This window comes from Scyliorhinus torazame, chromosome 16 (genome assembly GCF_047496885.1).
Source record: "Scyliorhinus torazame isolate Kashiwa2021f chromosome 16, sScyTor2.1, whole genome shotgun sequence".
In the NCBI taxonomy this organism is placed as follows: domain Eukaryota; kingdom Metazoa; phylum Chordata; class Chondrichthyes; order Carcharhiniformes; family Scyliorhinidae; genus Scyliorhinus; species Scyliorhinus torazame.
The window spans coordinates 155,027,376-155,048,227 of NC_092722.1; the positions used below are offsets into that span (position 1 = coordinate 155,027,376).

At 45.4% G+C, this 20,852-nt stretch overlaps 1 protein-coding gene across 2 annotated transcripts in view; it reads left to right on the plus strand.

Annotated features, from left to right (window-relative positions):
• The first annotated feature begins 922 nt into the window (after positions 1 to 922).
• Positions 923 to 20,852, plus strand: part of cpxm2 (carboxypeptidase X (M14 family), member 2) — a 308,110-nt gene continuing 288,180 nt past the window's right edge. Inside the window, exons 1-2 of one of the 2 annotated variants that reach the window (XM_072479270.1) lie at positions 925 to 1,902; positions 2,568 to 2,669. In XM_072479270.1, the coding sequence (XP_072335371.1) occupies positions 1,668 to 1,902; positions 2,568 to 2,669 (337 nt within the window). In that variant the 5' untranslated portion in view covers positions 925 to 1,667. Of the gene's footprint in view, positions 1,903 to 2,567; positions 2,670 to 20,852 lie in introns of both variants that reach the window. The other variant, XM_072479272.1, reaches the window with a different exon arrangement.

Genomic DNA, 20,852 nt, shown 5'->3' on the forward strand with positions numbered 1-20,852 from the left:
CCAGACTATGAAATGAGTTCAACTTGTTTATTGAACTATTAACATAGTTCTTAAATGAGTTCGACTCTCTACTAATCTAGCTGTAGTAACTCAGTCTATATCAGCCTGCTCTAAGCCACGTGCTGGGTGTGATGCTGTTGATCAACCCTGGTGTACTCTCTAGATGTCTGTCGGAAAGAGGCAGAGCATGTGTGCCCTATCCTTTTATATGGGTTGTGAAGCCCCCCCCTTGTGGTAATGCCACCTCTGGGTGTCCTGATTACCCATTGGTTGTGTCCTGTTGTAATGACCCATTGGCTGTGTGTCTGCATGTCATGACATCTCTGGTGCTCCCTCTAGTGGTTACTTAGTTGTAGTGTACTTACATTAACCCCTTGTGTATATACAGTGATGCATATCACCAGTGTCTAATGGAGGTCGCCCTAATAAATGAATACACTTATATAATTAATATTCCCATGTTGGGAATTGAATACTGTACACCAGCAACTGTTTAAATCCCTAGGGGTGGGGGACAGTGTTCTGAGGACATTTTCTTCAGCACATGTCGATTTGAATGGAAACAGGTTAAGGAACCAGGTTTAGAAATATTGCTGAGGTGTGTTGGGTCCTCTGACCAGCTTGGAAGCAAAATTGTTTTTGAAAATTTTCTAATTCTTGGCACTTAAAATAATTAGACACAATTTTTAAAAAACAAACAAAATAAAAGCGATGTTTTTCTGAGGGTTAAAGGGATAGATCAATGTCTCCTGGGTTTGAGAACACCCCCCCCCCCCCCCGGTGAAATGATCCTTTGTGACAGTGGGAAAGATGAATGGTGGAGCCGCCCTGGCTCTGTTGAAACCTGCCTCACCGCGCCTGAAACTTGTCCGTGGAAGGGAGAGAGAGAGTAGGTGTTTTCAGGTCATTGAAATACTTCTCACCAGTGAACACAGACCTTCTAGCTTGTCTCTGAACTCATGCTGAGTCTATCAATTGAACAATTCGCCCTTGCTTGCTGCCTATTCTTTTACAGAACGCCTCAAGCGGGGCGTCTGCAAGAACCGACAGACAGCTGGAGACAGCGACTAACACATTCGCAAAACTCCACGTATACGTGAACACTGAGAGCGAGAAATTGATTTTTAAAAAAAAGAGACTTGTGTAATGCACAATTTCTTTCGCGCGTTTGATTCTGGGGTTGACCAGTTTTGGGAGCCACGCTGGCAAAGATCTCACTAAGGAAACAGTGCTGACTGAACCTGCTTTATGAAAGACACAAACAGACACACACACTCAGGGCAGACACAATTCATTTATTGACATTGTTTTATGACAGGTCGGTAACCACTGCCAAATCTCATCTAAAATAAACATGCGTTCCAGTGCTCTGGAAGGCGATATGTGATTTCGATTATTTTGTGTCCCTTAAAATTGTGCAGTGCCTCTGGGTTTCGGCGCAAGCTTCAGTAAGCACTGGGATCCTAACGCCCAAATCACCTGGCAACATCCAGACTGAAGTCGCTCTTTGCTCTGTGTCTGACGCATTTTCTAATCACATGGACGTTTCCTCAAGTCAGGATCACCAGAACTTTGGGGCATAGCAAGTTTGTGATTGTATGTTATCCACATGTGTTTGACCACACTTGTTTTGGAGTCAGTGCTGTGTTGAACTGCAGTTTCCTACAATGTTCCCTCTGACCCGTGGCTGTTGCGTTGCTGTTCTTGGTCTTTGCTCGGTGGTCTTTTCGGATGTTGTCCGTGGGGACCCTGTGGAAGAGCTCGATTACTACCTGCAGGAGATCATTTCGAGAGACCCTTACTACTACCCCGAGGAGCGCCGAAGGAACCCAGAGGTTCCCTTCGAAAGACAGTCCAAGGTGAAAGTAAAGAAGGAAAAAGAGAGACCAGGGGGAGCGCCAGGTAAACAGTGACTGTCATCAAAACAGAACGGATTCAGATTAGTTCTAACAATATCTGTATTCTGCATTTATTCGCAGTTTAACATCGCAATTCTGCACTTTAAAAAAAAGTAAGGGATTTTCATTTTAGTTGCGTTTCAAAACACAAGCAGGAGAGGCGACTGGGATTAAGTATAACACGAAGAATATAGCTTCATACTCTAACAATTGAGTGTGGACAAGAGTTTAAACAATGTCCTGTAGCACCGCCGACAAACAGTTCATTGTGAAACTTTGCAAGAGTTCCCGCGCACGGATGAACACGTTTTTTACATGGAGCAAACCTGAATCAAAGATAAGTTTCAAAAGTGCGTTCAAGGCAAACAGATATTTGTTAAAGAAGCAAGAAAGATTCGTGCAATTTGGGTGTTTTCGTGAATAATGGACAATAATTATGAATTATACTTGATAAGTAAAGGGACTTCATTATCACTTGGGAAACAAAATATAAAGTGTAGATAAATGTGTACGTCTGCATTGTTTTTACATAATGTGGAATCAATTTTATTCAGGATTTTAACATTGCACTTAAATTATCTCTGAAATATTCTACTGTAATAAGACTGAACCTATCTGTTTGATATTTTAGCATTTAAGATTATTCACACACTGCTTCCCATTTTCCAGTCAAAAATGGCAATAAAAAAAGTGAGAAAGAGAAAAAGCCCAATGGAAAAATGCCAAATAGCGGCCAAGGAACCTACAGAGTGTCTGCAGAAAAGATTGAGAGTGAGTGATGAAATCTTTCATGTTATCCTCTGTTAGCTAGTCAACTTCACTGACAATTAATTTTAATTGGTGCCTAGAAATTACAATTTGAAATTACATCTCACTATCGCTGAACATTTACTAGAATGGAACTAACAAAGTAAGAGAATACAGAATTAATGGTAGAATTTCAGCTGTCAAGAGGGGCTGGATAGGCTGGAGTTGTTTTCCCTGGAGCAGAGTTGGCTGAGGGGGGACCTGTTTGAGGGGCTTTGATAGGAAGAAACATTTCCCCTTAGCGGAGAGGCCAATAATCAGGGAGCATAGACTCGGTGTGCTGAAGGGCCTCTTTCCATGCTGTAAAATCTCTCTGAATCTATGACTATGGCTATTTGACTCTAATCTACACTGCAACATTAAGAAAGAGTTTGGATTAAGTGCCTATGGAGACACTATATGCCAAACCAGCTGATGGATGCTCATATTGAGAGGGAGTCACAGATCTTGAACTTTCTCCCCATACATTTGCTATAATAAATTCAGTGACATCATCAGCATTCGTGACACTGAATGATACCATGCATTGAAAGTTTGCAATGTTCCAACTTTCCACTGGTATAGTAGTGTTTTGGCCTCCAAATCATTTGTCTATTAATGTGGCCCAAGGTCATAATGGTTACCAAATCGTCTGTCATAAGTGTATGGAATTATTAGCAGAGGTCAAATATGGAGATAAAATAATTTGGAGGCGGGACAATTCCTCAAATATTTTGTCATGTTCACTTACCACTGGTCAGTTATACAACACAGTTTACATCAATGTCAAACTGGTTTGGTTTTATGCAAATTCAGTACAGTGAATTGAAAAGTGAAGTTTGCCAGAATATATTCCAGTATTGTCATGGAACTATCTCCAACTATTACCGGTTTGCCTGGCTGAGGTATAATTAATTGTAAGTAAACTTTGCAAAACTCCCAAGCTGATTTTTGCACATTCAGGTGACCTCTTACATTGTTTAACATGAAAAGAGTATCAATTGTTCCATCAGTCATTCTGGAAATTTAGCTTACCTGTGATGATTGTGGGAATTTCAGCCATATTATGTTATAGTTATTTGCTGCACAGTAAGGGTTAAAAGCCTGGGTTAATGGGTTAATGTGTGTGTAATGCTGCAATCATCTTTTAAATGAAATCCTAGTTTTAAAGACAACTAAGCTTTTGGGGCCAGGGGTGCAATTAAGGCATCGTAAAAAGCTTGGGCTAATGCAGTTTTGTTTGGATTAAAGGGATACCATGTGGCGTTAATTAGATTTCAGTTTGGTAAGATGATGTAGTTGCTAGGTGGAGCTAAGGCACCAGGCATTTTGCAGGCAAAGCAGTGTGGTAGCCTGTGTTAGAAGGATTACGGTACCTGGTAATGCTGGAATACCATTGGTGGAGAATGTACTTGTTCCCATTGGTTAAGCCTGCATGTTAGCTCCGCCCTGCAAGGCGGGATATAAGAGCCCGTGCTGCCCCAGCAGCTTTCTTCTGTACCTGCGCTGCTTGGGGAAACATCTAGCTTATTAAAGCCTTCAATTGTCTCCAATCTCGCTTCTGGAGTTATTGATCGTGCATCAATTTAATACGCTAGTTTTTAAAGAATGGAGCACTGAATCAAACCGGAGTGTCTGCAGCTCAGCCCCCATGTGGCAAACTCAGCGGCAACCTTCAAGCATTGGCTGGCGTGCTTCAACGGTTATCTCGGGACGGCCGAAAACACACCACGGGAGAACAGAAACTACAAATTCTGCACTCGAGGGTGAGCCCAGAAATCTACACCCTCATCGAGGACGCGGACGATTTCGATGCCGCAATGGAGCTGCTGAAAGGACATTATATTCGCCCTGTAAACAAGGTCTACGCCTGACATCTACTAGCGACGAGGCGACAAATCCCTGGGGAATCACTGGAAGAATTCTACCGTGCGCACCTGGTGTTGGGGAGAAACTGCAGCTGCCCGCAGGTTGCAGCAAATGACCACACAGAACTTTTGATTCGGGGCGCTTTCATTGCAGGTATGCTGTCCTCCCAAATCCGCCAGCGATTGCTGGCGAAAGAGACACTAGGCCTCAATGAGGCATGGGCCCTTGCCGGCTCCCTGGACGTGGACTCCCGAAATGCCCGTGCTTACGTCCCCGACCGCACGGCAGCCCTGGCAGCGTGGAACCCCCCCGCGGCCGACCCTGAGGCACCTCCCAACCCCCCACAAGCTTGTGCAGCGAGACGGCCTGGCAACCCCGGGGGCCCCGCTGCTATTTCTGCGGGCAAGCCAAGCACCCCTGACAGCGCTGTCCGGCCCGTTCATCCATCTGCCATGGATGCGGGGAAAAGGGCCAGTTCGTGGCGGTATGCCAGGCCCGGGCAGTCGCTGCCGTCTCCGGAGGCGAATATGGACCGCCACCACAACGCTCCCCACGGACCCCGTGCGGCCAGCGGGCGCCACCATCTTCCTCCTCCAGAACCATGTGTGGCCTCCGGGCGCCGCCATCTTGTCCCACGGACGCCACGTGCGATGGATGGGCGCCGCCATTTTGTGCACACCCAGCCATGTGCGACCAGCGGGCACCGCAATCTTGGATGGACTCTCAGGACACCAGTTCGGATGACCACACACCGCCCAAAGAGAACATCCAACTGCTGCCACAATTAGCCACGGTGACCCTGGACCAGTCTCGGCCCCAAACACTCTTGACTGCTACGACGACGGTGCTTATCAATGGGCATGAAACATCCTGCCTAATCGACTCTGGGAGCACGGAGAGCTTCATACACACCAAAAAGGTAAGGCGCTGTTCTCTCGCCGTCCACCCCCTTAATCAAAAAATCTCCCTGGCCTCCGGTTCCCACTCAGTAGAGATAAAGGGGTTTTGTGTAGCTAACCTCACAGTCCAGGGAAGGGAGTTCAAAAACTACCGACTCTACATCCTTCCCCACCTCTGCTCGGCCATACTCCTAGGGTTGGACTTTCAGTGCAACCTCCAAAATCTAACTTTCAAATTCGGCGGCCCTATACCCCCCCTCACTGTCTGCAGCCTTGTGACCCGCAAGGTCGATCCGCCTTCCCTGTTTGCGAACCTCACCCCGGATTGCAAACCCGTCGCCACCAGGAGCAGACGGTACAGTGCCCAGGACCGGATCTTAGGTCATAGGTCCAACGGTTACTGAGGGAAGGTGTCATTGAGGCTAGCAACAGCCCCTGGAGAGCTCAAGTAATGGTTGTAAAGACCGGGGAGAAGCATAGGATGGTCATCGACTACAGTCAGACCATCAACAGGTTTACGCAGCTTGACGTGTACCCTCTCCCCCGCATATCCGACCTGGTCAACAGGATCGCGCAATACAAGGTCTTTTCCACGGTGGATCTTAAGTTCGCCTACCACCAGCTCCCCATCCGCACTAGTGACCGCAAATACACTGCTTCCCCTTCGGTGTCGCTAATGGGGTCTCGGTCCTTCAACGAGAGATGGACCGAATGGTTGACCGGTACGGTTTACGGGCCACATTCCCGTACCTCAATAATGTCACCATCTGCGGCCACGACCAGCAGGACCACGACACCAACCTCCGAAAATTCCTCCAGACCGCAAAAATCCTTAACCTCACGTATAACAAGGATAAATGCGTGTTTAGCACCGACTGTCTAGCCATCCTCGGCTACGTAGTGCGTAATGGAGTTATAGGCCCTGACCCTGAACACATATGCCCCCTTATCGAGTTCCCCCTCCCGCACTACTCCAAGGCCCTGAAGCACTGCCTAGGTTTTTTTTCCTACTATACCCAGTGGCTCCCCAACTATGCGGACAAGGCCCGTCCACTGATCCAATCCACAGTTTTTGCCCTGTCGATAGAGGCCCGCCAGGTCTTCAGCCGCATCAAAGCAGACATTGCAAAGGCCACGATCAGCGCCATCGACGGGTCCCTCTCCTTCCAGGTCGAGAGTGATGCGTCCGACGTAGCTCTGGCGGCCACCCTCAACCAAGCGGGCAGACCCGTGGCCTTCTTCTCACGCACCTTCCACGCTTCTGAAATCCGCCATTCCTCAGTCAAAAAGGAGGCCCAGGCCATAGTAGAAGCTGTGCGACATTGGAGGCATTACCTGGCCGGCAGGAGATTCACTCTCCTCACTGACCAACGGTCGGTTGCTTTCATGTTCGATAATGCACAGCGGGGCAAGATAAAAAACGACAAGATCCTGCGGTGGAGGATCGAACTCTCCACCTACAACTATGAGATCTTGTATCGTCCTGGGAAGCTAAACGAGCCTCCTGATGCCCTATCCCGTGGGTGCCATCGCACAAGTGGACCGCCTCTGGGCCCTCCATGAGGAGCTCTGCCACCCGGGGGGTCACTCGATTCTTCCATTTCATTAAGACCCGCAACCTGCCCTACTCCATCGAGGAGGTCAGGCCAGCCACTAGGAATTGCCAAATCTGCGCGGAGTGCAAGCTGCACTTCTACAGGCCAGAGAAAGTGCACCTGATAAAGGCTTCCTGTCCCTTTGAACGCCTCAGTATGGATTTCAAAGGCCCCTTCCCCTCCACCGACTGCAACATGTACTTCCTGAACGTGATTGACGAGTACTCCCGGTTCCCATTTGCCATCCCCTGCCCCGACATGACCGCAACCACCGTCATAAAAGCCCTCCATAGTATCTTTACGGTGTTTGGTTTCCCCGCCTACATAAACAGTGATAAGGGGTCCTCCTTTATGAGCGACGAACTGCGTCAATTCCTGCTCAGCAAGGGCATTGCCTCGAACAGGACGGCCAGTTACAACCCACGGGGAAACGGACAGGTAGAGAGGGAGAACGGAATGGTCTGGAAGACTGTCCTACTGTCCCTGCGGTCCAGGAATCTCCCAGTCTCCCGGTGACAGGAAGTCCTCCCGGGTGCCCTCCACTCCATCCGGTCACTGCTCTGTACCACGACCAACCAAACACCTCGCGAACGTCTCCTTGTCTTCCCCAGGAAGTCCTCCTCTGGGACCTCGCTCCCGACCTGTCTGGCAGCTCCCGGACCCATCCTGCTCCGAAAACACGTGCGGGCGCACAAATCGGACCCATTGGTCGAGAGGGTCCATCTCCTCCATGCTAACCCTCAGTACGCCTACATGGCATACCCCAACGGCCGACAGGATACGGTCTCTCTAAGGGACCTGGCGCCCGCTGGATCCCTACACACACCCCTGCCACCAGACCTACCCTCCCTCCCACCGGCGCACCCCACAGCCGCCCCCTTCCCAGGTCAGTCGGTCCTTCCACCGGCCCTGTCTAGTGGTGATGAAGCTGCCACAGAAGCCGAAACTACACTCCGGGAGTCACAGACACCCGAACCTCCACCGGCACCACCACCAAAGCTACGATGATCGCAGAGGATGACCAGGGCCCCTGATCGGCTAATTGCTTCATTTTGAAATGTCCATTACTGTTGTAAATAGTTAAGATGTAATAAGGCAAAGCGCTGTATGGAGGTAATACGGTACCTTCATAACTGTAACTTCTACGACTTTACCACGTTGTAATATGAAGCCACCATCCCCACCGGACTCTTTTTTAACAGGGGTTGAATGTGGTAGTCCATGTTAGAAGGATTACGGTACCTGGTAATGCCGGAATACCATTAGTGGAGAATGTACTTGTTCCCATTGGTTAAGCCTGTATGTTAGCTCCGCCCTGCAAGGCGGGGTATAAGAGCCCGTGCTGCCCCAGCAGCTTTCTTCTGTACCTGCGCTGCTGGGGGAAACATCTAGCGTATTAAAGCCTTCAATTGTCTCCAAGCTCGCTTCTGGAGTTATTGATCATGCATCAAGCAAGTCAGTGGTTTTCTCCATGAAGCTGTAAACAGAGGTCAAGCAGTTTGCTATCTGCAGTTCAGTTAAAAGACATGTCTGCAGTCAGAAGAGCAAGGTGGTTAGAAAGGTGACCAAACCAGTTGAAATAGCTTCTGATGAAATACAGCTTGAGTGTTGACAGGATTCAGAGCTTGGGTGGGATGCTCCGTCCCACCGCACCCATTTTCTGGTGTGGCGAGCCCCACCGGCAGGGGGATTTTCCGTTCCAGCAGCCAGCAAATGAGGTTTCACATTGTGGGCACCCAACGACGCTGCCAACGAAACAGAGGATCCCACCAATGGGGACCTCAGCCCCTTGTCATTAAAGCAGTGTCGAAAGATTGCTCTTCCTCAAAGAACATCTCTGTAAAGCAAGTACTCCTGAGTGCCAATGGTAGTTGTAGTGGATTGAAACCTGAGATGATTTTTATTCTTGTTGCTTGAGTGGGAATAAAGATAGCAGTTAAGGGTATTGTATTCACTGTATTGAGTAGTGTTTTTAAGGGGTAATTGCAAGCTATTTTCTGTTAAGATGTTAAAAAGACTTGTCTGCTTGCTTGGGCAGGAGCAGCGTAGAGCTGGCAATATAACTTTGTTTGCCTTAAGAAACTAATGGCCTCAGGCTACTACACTAAGTATAACAGCATTATATGACTTTTATAAGGATCAAAGGGAATTGAAACAATGTCAGTGACTGTTAAAATCTATTGGAGAGGAAGGATGGAATATACTTTTTTGATTTTACTGCATGCTTTGACATATATCAGCTTCATAATAAAGCTTTTTGCTGTTCCTTTTGCCTGAAAGTTTGCAAAACCCTGAAAAAAATCTTAATGTCTGACCAAAATTGTCTAATATAATCAAAATGGTAATCCTGAAATTATTAATTACTGTGTGCATCAATATTTGCTTTGGCTGCTAGCAAATATCTTGAAATCAACTGGTAATAATATATTTGTACCGCATATATGAACAGGGACATTGTAGGTTTATTTGCAGTGAATAATGTTTTAAATGGGAACTGTTTTGACTCCCAAAATAGCACAATGAATTGCATGCTACAATTAAACACAATGCTTGTAGTCACTCAATTCTTGTCTCTTATGGCATCATTTTCTACCAGTTCTAATTACTTAATCTTTATTACTGCATTGATTTTTGAATGATAACTAACTGTAATAAAATTAGTTGAATAATTGACAACTATTTTTAACATTACACACCAGTCACCCTTTCTGCAAACCAGTTATTGAGTGACAAGGTTATAATCCTGCATTTTTGTATCATAGTCAATGCAGCAGTCTTCAATGTTAGTTGCAGTAATCCCATGTGGTGTTAAGATTAACTGCAAAGCAACCAGGCCTTGGGATTAACAGTCCTGCAGTTTGGATAATTTAACATTGGACAGCAAATATCTGATTAAAATACCGTGTGTGTATGAAGATGTGAATGGCTGAGTTTCATGTTCATGTGGAGCGTGTGACCTTGTTCCTGGACTGAATGGTTAACACGGGAGTTGAAATGAAAACAAACAAGGAATTTGCAAGTCTCAAATATGCACTTTCAGAATTCAACCACAGCAAAGCTAATTCTGGCATACAAAGAATACCTCACTTGACCTTCGGTCAAGGTGCTTTACTTCTGGTGTGACTTCAGCGTAAACTAGTTAGAAAATCTTTGCTGATGTGAATGCTTTGGAATCAGTGATTGTCACATTAACTTACAGCCAATCTAGATAATGTAGAATTTGAAGATTTGAAGGTCAATCATTTTTCTTTGGTCTAAAATATTAAAGTGTATATGCAATGAAGATTTTTAAGGAGGTGAAATCTATATGAGTTTAGCATATTTTCTCTGTAAATTCTAAATCCAAACATTCGGGATGGGCGAGTTATCAAAGTGATTCGAAACAGGTCATTGTCATTGTAAAATGGATTTATCAAACTTGATCTGTTTTTCTTCAAGCAAAATATTTGTGCTGTCATTAGTTTGGAGTGCTTTTTTCCTCAACATATTACAAAACCATATCATATACTAAAATACTCATATCTTCAAATGTGTTACTCACCAGTAACACAGTATATCATTTGTTTGTAATTTCATTGACCTCCTTGATGGACCTCTTGAGAGGAGCAAAGTTCAAGGTTTGATATCAGAACTGTGGTGAATTGGCTAATCTCAGTTGGGACAGTGGTGGGAGAACAAAGAACAAAGAACTGTACAGCACAGGAACAGGCCCTTCGGCCCTCCAAGCCCGTGCCGACCATGCTGCCCGACTAAACTACAATCTTCTACACTTCCTGGGTCCGTATCCCTCTATTCCCAACCTATTCATGTATTTGTCAAGATGCCCCTTAAATGTCACTATCGTCCCTGCTTCCACCACCTCCTCCGGTAGCGAGTTCCAGGCACCCACTACCCTCTGCGTAAAAAACTTGCCTCGTACATCTACTCTAAACCTTGCCCCTCTCACCTTAAACCTATGCCCCCTAGTAATTGACCCCTCTACCCTGGGGAAAAGCCTCTGACTATCCACTCTGTCTATGCCCCTCATAATTTTGTATACCTCTATCAGGTCTCCCCTCAACCTCCTTCGTTCCAGTGAGAACAAACCGAGTTTATTCAACCGCTCCTCATAGCTAATGCCCTCCATACCAGGCAACATTCTGGTAAATCTCTTCTGCACCCTCTCTAAAGCCTCCACATCCTTCTGGTAGTGTGGCGACCAGAATTGAACACTATACTCCAAGTGTGGCCTAACTAAGGTTCTATACAGCTGCAACATGACTTGCCAATTCTTATACTCAATGCCCCGGCCAATGAAGGCAAGCATGCCGTATGCCTTCTTGACTACCTTCTCCACCTGTCTTGCCCCTTTCAGTGACCTGTGGACCTGTACTCCTAGATCTCTTTGACTTTCAATACTCTTGAGGGTTCTACCATTCACCGTATATTCCCTACCTGCATTAGGCCTTCCAAAATGCATTACCTCACATTTGTCCGGATTAAACTCCATCTGCCATCTCTCCGCCCAAGTCTCCAAACAATCTAAATCCTGCTGTATCCTCCGACAGTCCTCATCGCTATCCGCAATTCCACCAAACTTTGTGTCGTCTGCAAACTTACTAATCAGACCAGTTACATTTTCCTCCAAATCATTTATATATACTACAAAGAGCAAAGGCCCCAGCACTGATCCCTGTGGAACACCACTTGTCACAGCCCTTCAATTAGAAAAGCATCCTTCCATTGCTACTCTCTGCCTTCTATGGCCTAGCCAGTTCTATATCCACCTTGCCAGCTCACCCCTGATCCCGTGTGACTTCACCTTTTGTACTAGTCTACCATGAGGGACCTTGTCAAAGGCCTTACTGAAGTCCATATAGACAACATCCACTGCCCTACCTGCATCAATCATCTTAGTGACCTCCTCGAAAAACTGTATCAAGTTAGTGAGACACGACCTCCCCTTCACAAAACCGTGCTGCCTCTCACTAATACGTCCATTTGCTTCCAAATGGGTGTAGATCCTGTCTCGAAGAATTCTCTCCAGTAATTTCCCTAGCACTGAATTAAGGCTCACCGGCCTGTAGTTCCCGGGATTATCCTTGCTACCCTTCTTAAACAGAGGAACAACATTGGCTATTCTCCAGTCCTCCGGGACATCCCCCGAAGACAGCGAGGATCCAAAGATTTCCGTCAAGGCCTCAGCAATTTCCTCTCCAGCCTCCTTCAGTATTCTGGGGTAGATCCCATCAGGCCCTGGGGACTTATCTACCTTAATATTTTTTACGACACCAAACACCTCTTCTTTTTGGATCTCAATGTGACCCAGGCTATCTACACACCCTTCTCCAGACTCAACATCTACCAATTCCTTCTCTTTGGTGAATACTGATGCAAAGTATTCATTTAGTACCTCGCCCATTTCCTCTGGCTCCACACATAGATTCCCTTGCCTATCCTTCAGTGGGCCAACCCTTTCCCTGGCTACCCTTTTGCTTTTTATGTACGTGTAAAAAGCCTTGGGATTTTCCTTAACCCTATTTGCCAATGACTTTTCGTGACCCCTTCTAGCCCTCCTGACTCCTTGCTTAAGTTCCTTCCTACTTTCCTTATATTCCACGCAGGCTTCGTCTGTTCCCAGCCTTTTAGCCCTGATAAATGCCTCCTTTTTCTTTTTGACGAGGCCTACAATATCTCTCGTCATCCAAGGTTCCCGAAAATTGCCGTATTTATCCTTCTTCCTCACAGGAACATGCCGGTCCTGAATTCCTTTCAACTGCCACTTGAAAGCCTCCCACATGTCAGATGTTGATTTGCCCTCAAACATCCGCCCCCAATCTATGTTCTTCATTTCCCGCCTAATATTGTTATAATTAGCCTTCCCCCAATTTAGCACATTCATCCTAGGACCACTCTTATCCTTGTCCACCAGTACTTTAAAACTTACTGAATTGTGGTCACTGTTACCGAAATGCTCCCCTACTGAAACATCTACCACCTGGCCGGGCTCATTCCCCAATACCAGGTCCAGTACCGCCCCTTCCCTAGTTGGACTGTCTACATATTGTTTTAAGAAGCCCTCCTGGATGCTCCTTACAAACTCCGCCCCGTCTAAGCCCCTGGCACTAAGTGAGTCCCAGTCAATATTGGGGAAGTTGAAGTCTCCCATCACCACAACCCTGTTGTTTTTACTCTTTTCCAAAATCTGTCTACCTATCTGCTCCTCTATCTCCCGCTGGCTGTTGGGAGGTCTGTAGTAAACCCCCAACATTGTGACTGCACCCTTCTTATTCCTGATCTCTACCCATATAGCCTCACTGCCCTCTGAGGTGTCCTCTCGCAGTACAGCTGTGATATTCTCCCGAACCAGTAGCGCAACTCCGCCTCCCCTTTTACATCCCCCTCTATCCCGCCTGAAACATCTAAATCCTGGAACGTTTAGCTGCCAATCCTGCCCTTCCCTCAACCAAGTCTCTGTAATGGGAACAACATCATAGTTCCAAGTACTAATCCAAGCTCTAAGTTCATCTGCCTTACCCGTAATACTTCTTAATAGAACTAAGCTGCATCACTGGGAAGAAGGCAAAGTTGGGCAAGGTTCCCTATTCTGCTAGTTATCCAATGACCTCTACTGGAATTGCACATGTGAACACTGTATGAGGCCTGACTGTTCTATTTCCTATGGTTCATTATCATCAATGGCCAACTGTTCAATTTGATGCACAAAGCAATGCTATTTAAAGCATTGGTAACATTGCCACAAAAATACAAGTTAAAGTCACTTTTATTAGCCAATCTTGTTATCCCTTTTGTCCTGTCCTGTCACATTGAACAGAAATATATTGGATGTCAATTTGGAGTGCGTTTGGGTGGATGGGACAAGACGAGTACAAAACACGCCTGCTGGCATAAATTATAGACTAGAGATATAACTTCCAAACCTCATTTACAGGCATTAGGAGAGATTTAGGCAGTCGAGATGCTCTGTGTTGGCACTACTGGTAAGCTTACCATCACGTAGGTAATTTGTGCATTGGGGATGTAGGCTAGAGGGATTGTCTGTCAGTGCCTCATTGGTGGGGCGGGCGGAGAGAACAGAACATTGGATATCCAGGTCTTCCATGAGCAGTCCTCACAATCATTCCTTTGCGTCCTTCCTTTTTTGTCTGCCTTGCAGAGTCTCTGCTGCCTTCAACTGAATGTTACTGAGTGGGGTGAGTACTCCACTCAGTTTAGGGTTAACAAGCCATGAGGACCAAAGTGCCATTATTAAAATTTAGGCATGAGGTTTCTGTCTGAGTATAAATGCTCAGTGAATTCAATCCTGTTGGTTTCTTGAAGAGTAGATGTAAATGCGATACTGTAACCCCCAAGGACCTACTGGGCCGGGCTGATTAGGCTCCCCGTGACTCTCTGGAGAAGAGCGTCCCCACTGTCCGAACTGTTGCGGGATAGAACAGTCTGCAGTATGCATAACAAAGCGACCCAGTGGAAGTTGCTCGCTGAGCATCATATGGACATCAAATGGACTCTGGAAATGGCCCTATCGTGAGAAAGTGCAGAGCAGGGCATCCAGGAATTACAAGGAATGGAAGTCCTCAACTGGAGCAGGGACCCCTTTGGCCAGGAAACCCCGGTTCGCCACCCTGGGCAGCAGCCCGGCAAGGGTCAGGCTGGTGGCCTAGGACGCGACGACCGAGCAGGACCCCTCCCTCGATCAGAATGAGGATGATCCCCCGGTGTTGTAGGATGTGTGGTCGGAAAGGCTGCAATGTGTGGTGACCGTGGGCTGGTCCATCCGCCAACCACTCCGCTAGGACTGGCCACCCTTCCCGGTCCCACATCCATTTTCTGGAAAAGCCCATGGATGATTGTCTGCAGGTGAATTGCATCACTCAAAGTTGCCCCCATTAGGGTCACAATTGAGAAAATTGCCACCTATTGCTAATAGTTAGGCACAGGTGCCGCTGTCTCAGTTGTTGGAACGTACACTTCTGAGAGGCTCCGGATGGGAGTGCAGCTTCTGTCATTATGACACACTGGGACTTGATTAGCCACGTATACCGGAGAACTGCTGCCCATAGTGGGGACAATGGTGACTCCACTGGTCTACGAGCAGCAATCGCTTGTTTGCCCTGATCGTGGTGAAAGGTGATGGCCCCAGTTTGCTCGGCTGCGACTTGCTGCAATGCCTCCGCATTGACTGGCATTGACCTCTTGGGCTCGAGAGGTGCTTGCCCAAAGTTACATGTGGTGGCCAGGTTTGGACACGGAGATTGAGCAGCTCACCCAATAGCGCAGAGTGGGCCAGGAGCAGCAGAACCTCCCACCTGCGGGACCGCTTCATCCCTGGGTTCAGCCATGGATTCCTCTCCATGCCGATTTTGCCAGCCTTTTTCAGGGATCCATGTTCCTCCTCATCATCGACATGTAGTTAAAATGACTTGACATCCACAGGATGTCATCAATGACTTTGAGAGCATCGATCGAGAAGCTCAGGTGCTCTTTTAGCATGAACAGTATTCCGGAGGTTAAGTGTTCTCCGGCAATGGAACACTGTTTACGAGTGCAGAGTAAAGAAATTTAATGGGGACAAATGGAGTGAGCCACATACGCACTGCCCCATATCACCCCGCTTCAAATGGTTTGGCTAAAAGAGGGGTCCAAACGTTAAAACGTGGCATGAACAAGCAGTCCCTTGACAAGTGTTTGCCGCACTTCCTTTTCTGTTACCACTCCACCCCACATGCTGCCACCGGCGTGGCACTGGCAAAACCTCTCATGGGACGTCGACTTTGAACTTGCCTCAGCTTGGCATGACCCGATATTGGCAGAAAGATACACAGCTGATAGGGGCAGCTGGGGCTTTGCCCTGTCGAGCATGCCCCACTAAGACGATTCGCACCAGGCGGTATGGACCATATGCGCAACTTCGGAGACAGTGCCAAGTGGGTTCCTGGCACTATCATTCGCCAGACTTGACCCGTATCATACCGGGTTCGTTTGCAGGACGGGAATTGAATAGACATCTCGGTCACCTCCATGGTAGGAGCCCTGTGATAGACTATCCCCTTTTGGATAGATCAGGACAACCCCGACAGCTCTACAGGCGCCGTCCCACAGGGCACATGACACTGGGATGCAGGATGCTGAAGAGTCTGACTCTGTAATGGAGGTTCAGTCACCAGACAACACCAGGTGCAATTGAGAGTTGTTTCGATGTTTGTGAGGTTAAAATATGCTGTGAAAGCTCAGGCTTCCGACACAGGTTTAGGCCGTGAAGTAAATACTCGAAATGAAGACTGTGAAATAGAATTTATTTTTAACATTTTTCTTGAAAAGCTAACTTTGGAAATTTTTAAAGTTTCAGTTAGTGACAAAAAGAGAATATTTTTGTGAAAACAATTATCAAATTCTGCTGGCAAAATGTTGACACCTTTCTTTGGCTTTTCCATCAAAATGTTTCAATGTTAAATGTTGACTAAAGAGCACGACTCAAACTTGTGATGCATAAAACTTGCAGATTTGAAATGTATGACACACTGTGTGAGAATATATGTGATTGTGTGAGAGTCTGTGTGAATGTGTGTGTAAGAGAGTGTTCAAATATTATCTGAAAACAATTGGAGTTCCCAAGAGTTTTAATTCATAAATTGACTTGGATCATCTAAATTGTTTTTCTAATGTATTTTCATATTAACATCTGAATTCTATGGTATAGGTTTAATATTACATTGGTTAAATCATTTTTTTAAATAATCCTTTTCTTTAAATTGCCCATCACAAAGCTACACAAAGAATTGCATAATGTTAACTATGAAAGATTTTAAAAATGTTTAAGTAGTTTCAAGTTTCTTCATAAAATCATTAAAAAAAATAATCCTCAGGATGGGGGCATTACTGACATCTATTGCCCATCTCCAGTTGTTGTGAGTAAACGGGCCTTCTTCAGTTTCAGATTGATAAAAAATAAGTGACTTACTCAGTGTAATATCCCGACAGACGGGCGACCACCAGGTAGATTAACGAATGAAGGGTTTATTGAAGTAAGAAACTAAATACAGAGAATGAGATAAAAGTGGGTGTACCTACACCTCAAGGATTGCAGTGGTTCACAAAGGCAGCTCACCACCACCTTCTGAAGGGCAACTAGGGATGGGCAATAAATGCTGGCCTAACCCCGACGCCCACATCCCGGAAACAAATTTTAAAAAGCCTGCATGTTCCAAGTCGCCAAATTCCTAACTAACTGGGAAATCCAAGCTCCATCCCCAGGTTTTCCACGCTCCAGCCCCATTGGTCAATCGGGTCACATGGCCCACCAGGAACCCGCCCCTCCCTTAAAGGGGCATGCTACCACACTCGGCTACTTTGAAGGGCAGTTAAGAGGCTAAACATATCTTTGGGTGTTATCAGAATTCCTGCCAGGATCCACAAGTTAAATATTGGGATTTTGGAGGTAATTTCACAGTAACTTCATTGCAGTGTTAATGTAAACTTGTGACAATAAAGATTATTTTTTAAAAATGCAGCAGCCCCTTTGCACTTACAAACATTTAACATGGTAATTTCTGTTCCTGGAGTCAAGACAAAGGTCAGACCAATTACCAAGGACCGAGAAACGCTGTGGAGGCTGCATTTCTTCTGCATCCTCAACAAAATACAATATTCTTCTGCATATTTTCATTGAATTCAAATATTAGGATTGTGTTTCATAAATTATTGGAAAACATTACCATTCTTTAAGGTCTTATTTTGTTAACTCACTGTTATCTGGATTGTAATCTCTGGTGGTATAAGATACAAAGCACATGATTTAATTTTATTTCTATTTTCCCTTTCCACTTGTGGCATTTAAAAAGTCCTCACAACAGAACATTAAAATGTCTAAAGTACATCCAAATATTCTAATTATATTTGACATTAGCTTTATGTAACATGAAAAGATGTGCTGAGTGCTGAGAGATTTATAATCATACAGACCAAATGGTATTGCATTACTGCAAGTAGAGATATTTACATAAAAAGATAAAAAGTTCAAAACTCTACAACAGCAAACATAACTAAATCCCCTGAAGATTGTTTAAAATAACATTCAGATGCAGAACAAAGAAAGGCTTTCAGCATTCCGATAGAAGATGTGTACAATGAAAATCATTCATTTTGATATGAAATAAATGGGATATGATTTATTGGAGCAGCTTATCTCCTGAGTGCAAACATGGAAATCCCTCTAGTTCTTTTGTTGTTGTGTGCAGACTGTTCATTGAAATGTAAAGGGCAGCCACCCAATAGTAAATATCTATTCCTTAGTACTGTTTACTCTCATCAAATCCATCAAATTGGACAGACTCAGGTCCTCATGAAGTAAATTCAAATTGTCAAGCCTGGAGCTCTCAAGTAGCATTGATTGGTCCTCATTATAAGGTTCTCCTTAAAGCTCAAATTATGCGACCAGTGTCTGGACATTTGTTACGGATGCCTGGTCAGCTCTCAACAGTGGCTAAGTGACTGGATCAGATGCCATAACTTTTTAAAGTTTTAATGTGGAAAGATCAATTCATTCCAGAGTGATAATATAAGAAATAGGGCTTGGTTATTTTATAAAACAAACTTTGTTACAACGAAAGAAAAGAAAACAATATTTAACTTTTTACTTCCGTTCTAACACTAACAGATTACATGCGGTTTCTTAACCTTAACACACTGGTTCCCATTAAACATCATTTTAAATAACCATGGTGCTCCCATGCCGCTTACACACACAGGCTGGGAAAGTACTTGCATTTATGGAGCAATGTTTCTTCTGTTCGGACCATTGTTCAAAACCTTTTTCCAAAGCCTGCCTCGGTGGCAACTTCCATGATCTCTCTGCTTGATTTCCACAGCCTTGTCCTCTGTTCAGAACAGCGTTCTTTCTCTCTCTCTAAGCTCCACCCAACCGCTCAAACAAAGGTCCTTCTTGAGGTGACCAGACTTGATTCCATTCGCATTATCTTGGCTGTCTGATTTCCTACTCCCATTTCTACAAAAAACAGAGCTATATCATTCATATGCAACTAACCATCCATTGATGGACAAATAGGTCATCAGACTCTGTGATGTGATAATAGCTGGTCAAACAAGGCTATCCCAAATGACAATGGATCTCAAGTAGATCATCCTGGCTGAACCGGGACATCTTTGTGTATTCCCACTAATGAGATTAAGTCTGAATGGGATAAGGTAACTCAGGCTGTGGGCGTATACCTCAGACTCTGCTTCTAGAGTCTTTTCCTTCAGTCTGTTTAACCCCTAATTTGCCTGCTACACCTTGGACCCCATTTCTGGACCAAAGTTCCTAATATCTCCCTCTCATGACACAAGTTAAACATTTGGGATAGAAAACTTAGGGGCGGAATTCTCTGTTCTCCTCATGGAGCATTTCTCGGCGGCAGCTGGCAACCTGCCATTGGCCAGTGGCAGGATCGTCTGGTCTCACTGCTGTCAATGAGATTTCCCATTAAATCCACCCCATGCTTCCGAGAAACCTGTGGCAGGGATGAACCGTCGGCGGGATTGGAAGATCCCGTCAGCGTGAACAGCCAGAAGATCCCACCTTAGATGTTTAATTTTCTTACTTTATTGATAGAAATTTCTGATGCCTAACTGATTTTAGTAACTTGAGGAAGCCAGCGATAAGGGAACAGAGATTTATTGAACTACATACAATATCCTGCTCAAAGCAGAAACTCGATCCCAGGACAGCCCTTGCTGGGAGAACTAACCACACCAGGCCCTGCTTTGAGCCGGCTTTTATATTTGTTTGCAACGAGCTCTAGCTGGGCAGTGTGTACTCCACGAATCCTACAGGGAGAGCAACAATGGTTTCCCCGTGGTCCTCGAGGGAGTTATAACTATTTAAGTTGCTAATTTTAATTGTGGTAATCTTTAGGCAGGACGGTTCAACAGTTCACACTGTCTTCCTTGGAGGTGGAAGAGTGACTGATTTTAGATGGATGGGGGAAATTGGAATTATGGTTTGATCTGGTTAATTTGAATGGGAAAGGGTTAAAATAATTTGCTCCATGCATTTGACCATAAGACTGTTACGTAGTGAACAATTATTTTGATATTACTTCAGTCCAGAAGAAGAAAACATTTGATTTAAAAAAAGCAGATCACTCATCTGACAGATTAACAGATTTGTCATGATGTGTTTCTCTGATTTGGATGAGTGAGTCTCATTTTAAAGGTTTGTTTAATGTAAGCTACAGATAATGATGACAATGTGGATTACAAGAGATAACATCAAAACATAGAAAATAGGAGCTGGAGGAGGCCATTCAGCCCTTCAAACCTGCTCCGCCATTCATGGCTGATCATCCAACTCAATAGCTTGATCCTGCTTTCCCCCTATATCCTTTGATTCCCTTCGCCCCAAGTGCTACATCTAACAGCTTCTTGAAAATAAATTCCACAGGCTCACCACACTCTGGGTGAAGAAATTCCTCCTCATCTCAATCCTAAGTGGTCTACCTTGTATCCTCAGTCTGTGAGGCCTGGTTCTGGATACCCTCACCATCGGGAACATCCTTCTTGCATCTACTCTGTCTAGTCCTGTTATCATTTTATAGATTTCTATGAGATTTCCCCTCATTCTTCTGAACTTTAGCACAGTGTTTTTGAAACTGATTTCCCCCAGGGCCCATGTTTGCAAACTGGCCGATGTCCGGGACCCACACCAGGCAACCATCCCATGTTTGTTTACCCAGTCTGTCCTGAATCAAGGCAGTTTTTGAGACACTAAATCTTTCTTGCCCAAGTCAGGGGAGGGAAAGAAAATC